The 13,224-nt window shown below is 40.5% G+C and overlaps 2 protein-coding genes across 5 annotated transcripts in view; both read left to right on the forward strand.

Annotated features, from left to right (window-relative positions):
- The window catches only part of llgl2 (LLGL scribble cell polarity complex component 2), a 96,329-nt gene extending 95,386 nt beyond the window's left edge, over positions 1 to 943 (forward strand). For all 4 annotated transcript variants that reach the window (XM_060844220.1, XM_060844223.1, XM_060844221.1 and 1 more), the window contains exon 27: positions 333 to 943. In XM_060844220.1, the coding sequence (XP_060700203.1) occupies positions 333 to 337 (5 nt within the window). In that variant the 3' untranslated portion in view covers positions 338 to 943. The remainder of the gene's footprint in view (positions 1 to 332) is intronic.
- A 3,204-nt stretch (positions 944 to 4,147) lies between these two features.
- avd (avidin) lies at positions 4,148 to 11,628 on the forward strand. The gene is made up of 4 exons (XM_060844562.1): positions 4,148 to 4,444; positions 4,969 to 5,182; positions 8,449 to 8,569; positions 11,470 to 11,628. The coding sequence occupies exons 1-4, from the start codon at positions 4,382 to 4,384 to the stop codon at positions 11,543 to 11,545; spliced, it is 474 nt and encodes a 157-aa protein (XP_060700545.1). The 5' UTR covers positions 4,148 to 4,381; the 3' UTR covers positions 11,546 to 11,628.
- Positions 11,629 to 13,224: the final 1,596 nt, after the last annotated feature.

Genomic DNA, 13,224 nt, shown 5'->3' on the forward strand with positions numbered 1-13,224 from the left:
AGATGGATTTTACTTTTCAAACAAGTCCCCATGCAAATGTAATCAGGAAGCTGTTTTTTTTTTCATGTGTCCCAGACCAGATCTGCTCTCCATCCACCCCAAAGTTGTTTCCTTTCTCCACTTCCCAGGGCCTTCAATCTCTGCTCAAAATCTCCAGAAAGGAGGAACCTCACCTGAGGATTCCTGCCAAAAGTAGAGTGGCAAAGATCAGCAATTGCCAACCTCAACTCCTTTGTCTTTTCAGTCAGTTCAGATGGATGCAATTGCTGTGTCTTATGAACTGAATTATGAAGCAGTTTTGATTGTGAATGATTTTTCTTTCTTGTGAACAGATTGACATTGATGATGGGAGAACTCTGCTTTGTGCCATAACACTACATGACCTACTGTTGGAGGAGGGGTCCCATTAGGAGAAGACCGCTCCATGAGACAGATGGCAACTTGGGAAGATGCCAGATCATTTAGTGCCTAATTCACTATTGTCCTGCTTCAACCCTTCCATGGAATATTTTCCTCATTTCTTTTCTGTCTCTTTGCACAGTCACTGAATGTGATGGATTTTAATTAAATAACTGCCTGGGTGCAAATAGTTTTAATAGGGGAGCTTTATACCACTATCTGGTTTTTTATATGGTTTTAGATATTTCTAAGGGAGTTCTCAAACTTTAAATGGAAATGAAAATGTAGAAATAATTTTTAAATTACAGAACATTTAGTGATATTTAATATATATGTATAATTTAGTTCCTGGTGGCTGCTGTAATTGTTTTACCTAGTCTAGTATACATTGAGGAAATATTTTCATACTTTTGAATGGTTTTAGTCAGTAAAGGTGCTCCTCCTGGAGTCTATTTTTGTAGCCAATCATGTCAGTAGGAACCTAATGAAATGCCACTGTAAACACTACTCTACTGAATGATAAATTAAACCATTTTCACATGAATTTTTAAATTTGTATTTATTTCTGCCATATTTAAGTTGTACCAGCTTCTATCATCATTTTCTGGATTGTTTATTTTGACACCTGAAGATTTAATTTGAGGTCTCTGCAATATTGTAATTAGATTTCATTGTCAGGACAGGACTTATACCCCCACATTAGGACTACTGTCCCTCTCTCCCTCTTTTCTCCCCCAACCCCCTCCCCCATCCCTTATGTGTGATGGATACTCCTCACTTGCCTGGATGAGTGAAGCTCTGAAGAAACTTAACATCATCTAAGCCATCTTGATTGACACCATATTCACTCCCTCAACCACCAATACTCGGAAATAGCACAGTGTACAGCCACTGCAGAAATTCACCAAGGCTACTTAGCAGCATCTTCCAAACCCAAGATTATTTCATCTCTAAGGATTGGAACATCAACAACCAACTAATTTGCCCTACAAGCCACTTGCCATCCCAACTTGGATATATATCATTATTTCACTGTCACTGGGTCAAAATCTGAACACTCCCTAATTACGTTGTGTGTCTACTTACAGCACATGGACTGCAGTGGTTCAAGAAGGCAGCTCATCACCTTTTTAAGGCCAACTAGGGAAAGGCAATATATGCTGGTCCAGCTGTGATGCCTGCAATATATCGGTCAATTTTTAAAAGTATTATGTCTTTGTTCTCCGAATACACAGAATGCATCCCAAGAAAAATTAAAAGACAAAAGAAACTGAAGAACTTAACCTCGATCATCTGAAAAATGTATAGGGGGAAAACTAATGGGACTACAAGCTTCCCCTGTGAAGGGCTTATGCTTGAAACATCGACTCTCCTGCTCCTCTGATGCTACCTGACCAGCTGTACTTTTTCAGCACCACACTCTTTGATTCTGATCTCCATCTGCAGTCCTCACATTCTCCAAGCATTCCCCACCCCCACCCCAAACACACCTGGAATTGATGGCTATATCAGCGAAGATTAAGTCACTGCAGAAATGCAGATTTATTAAATGGGAACTTTGAAAATTTCCTACAATCTGAAAAGGCCTCAGGAAGTTGATATTTGCAATGTAATATTTGTTTGAAGAAATGGGCAGGGTAGGGAGACTGAACAGAAATGGATGGATTATGCTAGCTGCACTGTTGTTGAGAAAATGTATATTGTTAAGGCAGTAATTTGATTTTTAGAGATTGTGATAGAGGGAAATGTCTGACAAATGTCAAGTTTTCTTAGGATGTAACAATTGGTTGAAGGAAAAGTAATAGATATAATTTGGGTTTTCAAAATTCTTTCAATAAGTTGTCATGTGTTGAGTGATATTTGCATGAATATATCATTGACTAATGAACTGAAGATAGAGTCAGGATAAGTGGGTCATTTTCAACTTGGCAAACTAGAATTAGTAGAGTGCCACAAGGATTTGTGCTCAGGTCTTAATAGGAACAATGTAGATATTTATAATCTATATTAATGACTTCAACGAAGGGACTGACTGTATTATGATGGGATTTGCTGAAAATAGAAAGGTAGGAAATCAAGTTTGAGGAGAATACAGTCTGCAAAGGGATCTTGATTGTGAATGGGTAAACAAATTGGCAGTGAATAACATGAGAAAATATGGAATTGTCTACTTTGACATCCTATAGATGGTAATGGTAATGTCATTGGACTAGTAATCATAAGGGACTGGTTAATTCTCTGGGGGTTTGGGTTCAAATCTTTCTAAGGGAGCTGGTATAATTAAAATTTGATCTTCAATTTAAGAGCATGTATACTTAGTGACAATTTTGGGTAGGATACTAACAATTTCAGAGGGATCTTGGGGTGTTTGCCCACAAATTCCTGAAGGTGGCAGGGTAGATTAAGGTATATAAGACACTTGCCCTTTATCAGCCAAGATTATAACAGCAGGGACATTGGCCACAGCTGGAATAATGTGTGCCATTCCAGTCATTGCAATATCGAAGGATGTGTTTGCATTGGCAAGAGAGGACTTACCGAGATGTTTCTAGGAATGGAGTCTTTAGCTATGAACAAAGGCTGGATAAGTTCAGGTTGTTTTCTTTGGAGCAGACAAGGTTGAGAGGGGGCCTGATCAAAGTGTAAGATTGAAGGGGAAGGACAGGGTGGATAGAGAGCAGATGTTCTCCTTAGTCAAGGGTCAATAATAAAGAGGCACACTTTTAAGGTGGAAGGTAGGAAGATTAAAGGAATGTTGAGGAAAAACTCCATCCAGAGGATGGGCGCGGTGGTGTAGGGCTTCTGAGGGGGTAATTGAGATAATAATGTCAATTTTTAAAAAAGTACTTAGATTAACACTGCCATAATATTTGAAGGTATGGGTCTAGTACTGGAAAGTGGGACAAATGGAGATTTACTGTAGTATTTGTGGTACAGACTTGATAGATCAAGGGCCTCTTCTGTACTATGATCATGTGATTCCTGTGCAGCAATCATGTCACATTGGGAAGCAATGTAGGTTGGTTAGCTCAGGTGGCTGGGCATTTGGTGTGCAATGTACAGTGACATTAATGATTTGAATTTGTTTCTCCAACTCCAGCTCCACAGCTCTCACCCAAACACACTCCCTCCTCAATCCCCAAGCATCTCCTCTTCAGCTTCAACTAAAGCTCTTAAGACTGTTGCAGTATTTCCACAATTACGAATGTATGCATTACTGTTAAGTATATGCCTGGAATCTGAAGGCAAGCATAGGAGTGAATGTGCCTGTTTGTATGTGAAGTGATCGAATAAACTAGTCAACTAGCAATCTAATTGGTGATTAGGTTTAATGAGTTTGCTGTGTAGGCAGGAAAATGGCGTTACAAACTATACAATTGCAAGTTGTAAACGGCAAACTTTGGCATAGATCGGTTCTGAGAAAGGTTCCACAAATCTTAAACGTTAACTCTGTTTTCTCCCCGCAGATATTGTCAGATATGCTGAGTTTTTCCAGCAATTTCTGATTCCCAGCATCCGCAGTTCTTTGGCTCTTTTTGGCACAGATTTGATGTCCTGCTTCTGTACTGCATGATGGAGAAAGCATTGCAGTGTAAAAGACCAAAATAAATATTTGTAAGTTTACCTTAAGATCTAGAGGCTGCAATCGCATTCGAGTAAGGTGAGGGATGAGGAGAGGCAACTGAGGTTGGTATGGAGAAATCGGAGACCAGCGTGATTGGGGTCTGGGCGTGGTCTAGTGTGGAAGAGACAGTGAGCCGTGGTACTTTCAATATTTCTCTGGTATATAGTATTGTGATCAATACCTCACATTCAAAAGACAGAATAAGTATCGGTTAAAATTAATCCGAAAGATGGAAATATTCCAACGAGATAAGCAGTAAAAGCAGCGAATCAGCAGATGAGATTTAAATTGATTTGCAGCCAGCATTTCCCCTTAGAGACTGAACTTTGGAGTTGCGTTTAATATTGAGTATTCATAATGGAGAGACGAATCTTTGCAATCTCCCTCTTCCTCGTGGCTTTTTTTGCCCCTGGAATCTTGGTGAGTCGTTTGAATCTAAGCTCAGGGTTGGGGTGTGGGGATAGATTCGAAAATGATTGCTTTGTTACTTGATGGTTAAACACTTCATGGGCTAACAGTGCGTAGTTAGCTCCATGATCCGTCTTTGACCCAATGAGTATTGCCTTTGTCGTCTACTGTCTCCCTTGATGCTGTCTTCTGTCATTATTTAGCCATTGTTCATGTTTGCCTTTGTTTTCTCCGTTAGTGTTTAATTACTGCTGCTGTTTTAATCTCTGGGGTTTTATACTTCAAAAAAAAGTCGTCGCTGTTGGTTTACACCCTGTGGATATTTTCCCCCATCGCTGTTTACCCTCTATTCACACCCGGCTGCGTTTACACACGGTTGCAGTTTACCCCGTGAATAACTAATCCCTGTGGGTGTTTGCCTGCTACCGTTGTTTATCCGAAGTCAGCGTTTGTCCTTTGTTTATTTGTTCCCTGTCAGTGTTTACCCCTTGGTACTTGCTGTCTGCGCCCAATTCTCCCCTTGTTTTCTTTCACAGGCCGGGGTCTGTAACATGACTGGACTTTGGCAGAACGACCTGGGCTCCGTCTTAAACCTGAATGAGATTGAGAATTATAAATTGAAAGGAAAGTTCTTGACTGCAGTCGAGGCTGCCAAGGGTGAAGCTGGATCCGATCGACGAGCCCGAGTGATTGGCATCAAGAACAATGGGAAAGAGCCAACATTCAGCATGTCTGTAGCGTGGGCTGGAGGTAACACCCAGGAACAGATACAGAAACACCAGCATGTGAAATAATTTTTAGAAATGAATTACCTCTTAATTAGCTCAATTATTGGTAACTCCATTTAGTGTCAGTGTAAATACATCGTTATTAAATCATGGGAATTAACTCCGTACATAAAGCACCAATCATTATTAATTCCTAACACTGAATAACCACAGCATTAAAGCGCCCAATATTTAGTTGTTCCTTGATATAGGGATAATAATGTTAATGAATACCCAATAATTAAATAAAAACCAGAAGAACTGCAGAGGCTGTGAATCAGAAACAAAAACAAGTTGCTGGAAAAGCTCGGTAGAGCAGCATCTGTGCAGAGAAATCGGGGTTAACGTTAACGTTTCCGGTCCCGTGACCTTTCCTCAGTCTGAGGAAGGGTCAGTGGACCCGAAAGGTTGACTTTGATTTCTCTGCACACATGCTGCCCCTGCTGAGCTTTTCCAGCAACTTATGTTTTTGTACCCAATAATTAAATCCCACAAATTAATAGTATTAATTAACTCTAACTTCAAGTTAAACACACCTCTATATTTATTAGCTGTTCAACTACAATGCCATTTAAAAGTTACAAGAGAAATTAAAGTTAACAACAGCATTCTTTCATGGTGAGATCAAATACTGAGTGGACTTCTATGCTCCTGTTCAAGTTCACTACCTTTATTATCCTCTTTCAAGGAATGTTGTACCTCTTATTATTTTCCCCTCCCTGCTTCAGTATAGGTTAGCAAATATCTGAGTGAGAATACTTAGAGTGATCACCATACCATAGGGTTTAGATTGGTTTTTTTTTCACTGGTTCTTCTCCATTTTCATTGTCAAAGTTCTTTATTGGAGCAGGAGTAATTTTGTTGTAGTGAGAAGGGATTTAGCCAGGATAAAATAGGACCATAAGATTGATTGATGGGGGGGGGGAAACCGTACTGGCATAATAGATGATCTTTAAGTAGGAGATGTTTCAGGTACAGAAGATGCATTCCAACCAAAGGGAAGACCAGGGGAACCGAAGCCTAAACTGCTTCATGCAATAGTGTTAGTGTTAACATGGATTTTTTTTTAAAATAGCACGTTAACACTTTGTTATGAAGCCATTTTCAAACTGGAGGGTGGTTAACAATGGTGTTCCCTTAGTGCCAGTGCCAAGACCACTATTTTTGTTCACATTATAAAAGTTACTTGGATTTGAATCACAGTAAAATTTCAAAATTTGCCAATGATTCCAAACTTGGAGGTGCACCAAATACTAATACAATCAATTGCAACAGGACATAGACTAGCAGAATAGGCAGACAAACAGCAGATGGAACTAAGCACAGAAGTAGGAGAATGCATTTTGGCAAAAGGATAGGAAAAAGCAATACATATGTCAAGGCATAATAAGTATGCAGGAACAAAGGGACTGAGGTTAATGTGCGTAAATTACTGAAGCTGACAGGATAAATTAATAAAGTCATTAGCAAAGCACATGAAATCTTGGGCTTCATAAGTTAGAGGCATTAAGCACAAAAGCCTGGAAGTTATGCGTAACCTTTTGCAAAGTTGTTCACTTCTCGTTAGGAAAGATGCAAGGATCTTTTGAGAGTGTAGAGAAGGGATTTCCTCGAATTTTTTGCCTTCATTCTTTTTATGGGATGTGGGTGTCACTGGCAAGTCTAGAATTGCCCTCTAACTGACTATCTTCTGAAGCCATTCCAGACAGCAGTTTAAAGTCAACTACATGATAGGTAATCGCTCTGAAGTCACATGTAGGCCAGATTAGGTAAGGATGACAGACTTACTTTTTGAAAGACATAAGTGAATCAGATAGGTTTTTACAACAATCAATGACAATTGTCATGTTCTTCATCAATAAGACCAGCATACATTCCAGATTTATTAGTGAATTTAAATTCTATCAACTGCTTTGGTAGACATGATTCATGTTTGCAGCACATTTAACCAGGGCCAGTGGATTATTAGAGTGGTGCAGGAAAAGCACAGCAGGTCAAGCAGCATCTGAGAAGCAGGAAAATTGACGTTTCGGGCAAAAGCTCGAATATCAGTAATATTCCCGATGAAGGGCTTTTGTCCAAAACGTCAATTTTCCTGCTCCTCGGATGCTGCCTGACCTGCTGTGCTTTTCCAGCACCACTCTAATCTAGACTCTGGTTTCTTTGTTTTTACCCGCTGGAATATTAGGTCAGTGGGGCATCACCAGAATGATTCCAGTGCTGAGGAAATCTAGCTACAAGGCTAGGTTGGAGAATTTGGACATGTGCTCTTCAGGGCAGAGGAGTTTGTGTGTTAAGGTTTGAAAGTATACAAGTTTTTGTTAGTTGAATCGAAGTTGCTGATGGTACAATGACCGAGAGACACAGATTTAAGATTTTGCACAAAAGTCGCAGGGGAAAACATGAAGAAGAACTCTAGCACAGTGAGTGATAATGACCTTGGTATGTATGAAGAGGTGCAAGTTGATTTAGTCTATAATTTCCAAAAGAAATCTGAATAGGTAGTTGAAGGAATTTAAACTTAAAGAACTAAGGAGGTAGAACAAGAGAGTAAGACCGACTGGATTGCTGTTCAAAGAACTGACATGGGCTGAATGGCCTCCTGGGCAATATTGAGTTATACAGAATAATTACACAAATATTATCGACCACTATATGATTTAGTTATACATGTTATGTCTCCCTCTATCCTGACATCTCTTCTGGAACATTTAATAATATTTGTGACTGATTAAACATCCCTTAAAATTTACATCTCCAGTTGTCCATCACAAAGCAAAAATTCCTCTTAAATCACCTGGAAAGTGATACACTGCCTTTTCTGTTCATTCAAAATGATATTTTTAAGTGTCAACGGAAAGTTGCAGGCAAGGCCAGCATTCATTGCCCATTCCCTAACTGTGCTGGAGAAAATGGTGGTGAGCTGCTGCCTTGTGCCACCCCACCACCCATAGTGCTGTTGGGAAGAGGGTTTTATGGCTTTGACATCAGCGAAGGAACAGTGATATAGCTTCAGGTTAGGAGGGTGTGGTCTCCCACCTTCAGTCTGTGTCTTTTCTGCTGAGACAGAATCGTGAAAGGAAACACACTTTTTACGTTAAATAGCCATGAAAGTTGTAAGTGAATGTGTCAAAGTGCTGAGTATTTCAGTGTGGATTTGTGGACCATCTCTGAATCTCATTGAAGGGCTGTATGGGATGATTGATGAGATCTCATGACTGTAAAGAGATACTATCTTGTTATTTTCAGGTTCCATTACATCCTGGGTAGGTCAGTGCCTGATGCTGGAAGATGGGCAGCAGATTCTGAGGACTACATGGCTGTTGAGATCTCCAGCTACCAACCTACTAGAGGATTGGAAATCGACACGGTGAGTCATTAAAGAAACATATTGATGTATTTATGGTGCAGAAAGAGACAATTCACTTATCATATCTACTTTGGCAAAAAGAAATGTCATTCAATCTAATCTAATCTAATCTAATCTAATGTATTCCAGCTCTTAGTCTGTAGTCTGGTAGGTTATAGTACTTAAATGTCGTGAAGGTTTCTACCTGTACCAACCTTTTGAGACAGTGAATTCATAACCCCAAACCACCCCACCCTGGGTGAAAGGATAACCCTCCCACTCCCATTAATTCTTCCACTAATTACTTTAAGTCTTTGCCCCAAGGTTATTGATCTCCTTGCTAATGGAAATAGTTTCTTCCCATTCAGTCTTTCTAGGCCCCGTGTTATTTTATCAACCTTGACTAAATCTCCCCATAGCCGCCTCTGTTTGCAAGAAAGTAACCCCAACCAAAGCCATCTCCTCTCAGAGCTAAAATTCTCAATTGCCGCCATCATCTTTTCCCTAGTTCCGTTTTTTCTGCTAATTCTGACCAATCCACTGATATCTATTTACAATCTACAGCCTTCTTCCACTACCAATCACATGAATGATCAAATTTTATATCAATTGTAAATTTCTTAATCGTGCCTCCTACATTTAAGTTTAAGTCTCTGATTTCTAAATCACAAGCTGCAAGACAACTAGTACTGAGTCCTGGATACGAGGAGCAGGAGAATCGACGTTTCGGGCATGAGCCCTTCTTCAGGAAGGGCTCCTAAAGAAGGGCTCAAGCCCGAAACGTCGATTCTCCTGCTCCTTGGATGCTGCCTGACCTGCTGCGCTTTTCCAGCAACATATTTTCAGCTCTGATCTCCAGCATCTGCAGTCCTCACTTTCTCCTGAGTCCTGGATAAACCCTTTTAGAAATATTCATCCAATCACAAATCAGCATTGACTAGAAACCTGTTATATTTGCCAAATGAGCTAATTTTGGATTCAACATGTCACTTTTTCAATGTGTTTATTTTCCTGACTCATCTTCTATGTGAAACAATGGTCAAATGCCATGTGGACTACATTAAAAACCTTGTCTTCATCAAGACTCCTTGATATCTCCTCAAAACAAATTCTCAGATTTTGCTTTCCTCTAACAAATCCATGCTGACTCTTTTAATTAATCTGAATCAGTGGCTTTCTAAATGTCTAACTCAAGCTTGAATTAATTTGAGTTAATTAATTCAAAGATTAATGAGCCTGAGAAAAAAAAACTACTCCTTTCTTAGTTAAGTGGAACGCCCATAATTTTGAAGTTGGTGCCCTCAAGTTCTCATTTTCCCCATCAAAAGCAACTTTCTCTCAGCAGCTATACTATCAAGCCCCCTTAGAACCTTTCATATTTCAATAAGCTTATTTCTCATTCTTCTAAACTCTAGGTCCAATCTGCTCCACGTTGCTCCATAAAGCGGTCCCTTCATTCCCAGTAAGCTGCCTAGTGAAGCTTCACTGAAAGCAATTCAATGTAAGCATAGTTAAAAATCTCACGACACCAGATTATAGAACAACAGCTTTATTTGGAAGCACTAGCTTTCGGAGCACTGCTCCTTCATCAGGTGGTTGTGGAGGTTAAGATCTTGCTCACAGAATTTATAGGAGTCTTGTCATACAGTCTGGTGTGATACAGTAATCTTAAATCAAAACTTTGTTTCTTTTATAATGGGATATGTTGGTTTCTGTTCCTTGATATGTCAAAGATATCTTCCTCACAACGTTGCTTCTTGCCTACTTTTGTATCATCAGCCAAGTTGTGGCACTTTGTACCATCATTCATATCCCACCTCCCCAGATCCGGTCCCAATTCCACAACAATCTGAAGTCCTCCCACTTTGTGCCATCTCTCCAGCCACACACTGAGTTCCGCTAATGTAATATTTTGCTACTCGTTCTGACTTGTCAAGGTTCAGATCTATGTCAGCACTGATTGAGACCTTGAGGATTTTAAAAAGAATTGATAGATAAACTGAAGAGTCTAGGAAAAGATGCCATAACTTCAAAATTCAAGTCAATTGATTAAGGAACAAATTCAGGGAACAGTTAAAGGAATTAATTGAAACAAAAAAAGATGCTGGAGATCAATTAAATCCAAGATGAACAAACTGTTGTTAGACAAGGATATTAAAAGATATGGAGCCATGGCAGGTGGATGGATTTAAGATGTAGATTACCTATACTTCCATGCAGCCTTGAAGAGCTGAGTGGCCTTCCCAGTTTCCTGTAGAACAGGCTGGCGGAGCTGAATGGCCTCCTCCTGTTCCCATGGAACAGACTTGAGGGACTGAATGGTTTCATTTGTTTGTGTTTAATAGGCTGATCAAACTGAATGGTCTCCTGTTTGCATGTAATAGGCTTGAAGGGCTCATTGGTTAGATTAGATTAGTTAGTGTGGAAACAGGCCCTTCAGCCCAACAAATCCACACCAACCCGCTGATGCGCAACCCACCCAGACCCATTCCCCTACATTTACCCCTTCACTTAACACTATGGACAATTTACCATGGCCAATTCACCTAACCTGCACATTTTTGGACTGTGGGAGGAAACCGGAGCACCCGGAGGAAACCCATGCAGACAAGGGGAGAATGTGCAAACTCCACACAGACAGTTGCTGGAAGTGGGAAATGAACCCGGGTCTCTGGTGCTGGGAGGCAGCAGTGCTAACCACTGTGCCACCGTGCTGCCCATGGTGTCTGTCCATTCCTACGTAACGGATTTGTGGGACTGAAATGCCTCCTCTTGTTCCTGAATAATTGCCACGAAGGGCTGAATGGTCTCCTCCTGTCCTTGTGTAGCAGGCTCAAGGAGCTGAATAGTATTTTTCTGTTCTTGTGCTGTATGACAGTTGGTAAACCTTATACTCACATTTTTGTTTTTGGCTCTCTTAGAATTGGACAAGATACATTCCACCAAATCAATGGGGATATTCCGCAAGGAATCCATCAAAAATCTGTCAATCTTTAGTGCAACACATTGCACCAAGCCTGGATATTTAGTGTCATTGCCATTTCTGAATGATATTCTCAATAAAATAAAGTAAGAATGCCTCTTGTTGTTTGTGTACACTGACAGCGGTATAAACCGTAAATCTCTCAATGTGATTTTGTTTCAGGAGGTTTAAAGTTTAAGTTTAATCCTGTTCTTGTGAAGTTTTTGAAGGCCGGTTCACTAAATGTGGCCTGCTTCAGACAGCAGTATGTCTTCCGGGAAGAAGTCAGTTGATTAGAGGGAATGTAAGTTATTTTATTAATTAATGATGGAAGCAAATATTTTACTTGTGTACAGTATAGCAAGAAAGAATGCACTGTTGGACCTGGTTCTTGGAAATTAGGTGGACCTAGTGGCTCCAGTGTCAGCTGGGCGACATTCAGAAGACGGCAATCATTGTACTGTATGATTCATAGTGATGGTTGAGAATGAAATGCAGCAATCCAGAACAAGCAAATTAAATTGGTGGAGGGTGGACTTTAATGGGCCAAGAACAAAGCTGGGCAGGATTGACTGGAACCTTGGGAAAACGGTAACTGAACAATGGGCTCCTTCAAAGAAGGGATGGTTCAGGTACAGTTAAAGTATAGTTCCTCAAATGGGAAAGGTAGGACAAACAAATCCAGAGCTCCCTGCATGACAAGAAGATAATCATTTAGATTAGATTACTTACAGTGTGGAAACAGGCCCTTCGGCCCAACAAGTCCACACCAACCTGCCGAAGCGTAACCCACCCAGACCCATTCCTCTACATTTACCCCTTCACCTAACACTACGGACAATTTAGCATGGCCAATTCACCTAACCTGCACATTTTTGGATTGTGGGAGGAAACCGGAGCACCCGGAGGAAACCCATGCAGACACGGGGAGAATATGGAAACTCCAAACTCCACACAGAGTTGCCTTGTTTAAGTTAAAGAAAAAAATGTGGTCACAAAAGGTGTCAAGTAGAAAGTAAAATTGAGAAGCAAAGAGGAACCATGTGAAAAGACTGGCAGCCAACATGAAAGTGTGTCTCAAAGTTTTCTGTCAGCATATAAACAGTAAAAGCCAGAGTAAGGCTGATTAGGGGCAAAAGGGTTTTACACCTGAAGGCAGGGGGTGTGGGTGAGGTGTTAAATGAAAACATTACATCTGCGCTTGCTGAATAGAGATGTTATCCAGCGCATGGTGTCAAAGGAGGAAACTCTCTCATAAAAGGGTTCAAAATTGATTAAAAAGTGTTTGATTGACAGTTGGTACTTAAAGTTGACATGGCTCTGGAATGGATGAGACGCAAGTGTGTTGCTGGAAAAGCACAGCAGGTTAGGGAGCATCTGAGGAGCAGGAAAATTGATGTTTCAGGCTGGAGGTCTTCATCAGGAATCCTCCTGCTCCTTGGATACTGCCTGACTTGCTGTGCTTTTCCAGCAACACTCTCAACTCTAATCTCCAGATCTGCAGACCTCACTGTCTTCTAACAGATGAGATGCATCCAAGGATATTGAAGGAAGTGAGTGGAAATTGTGGGGTGCCTGGCCATAATCCTTTGTCTTTTCTAAACTCAGGAAAGTCCTGTTTAGCTAACATGCTGGAGTCTATTTTAAAATTTCCAGTTTGTGGGCATCAGCCACCTGTTCTTTGTCCCTCATTCCCCATTTCCCCATCAAGATG

This window comes from Hemiscyllium ocellatum, chromosome 25, assembly GCF_020745735.1.
Source record: "Hemiscyllium ocellatum isolate sHemOce1 chromosome 25, sHemOce1.pat.X.cur, whole genome shotgun sequence".
Taxonomy (NCBI): Eukaryota; Metazoa; Chordata; class Chondrichthyes; order Orectolobiformes; family Hemiscylliidae; genus Hemiscyllium; species Hemiscyllium ocellatum.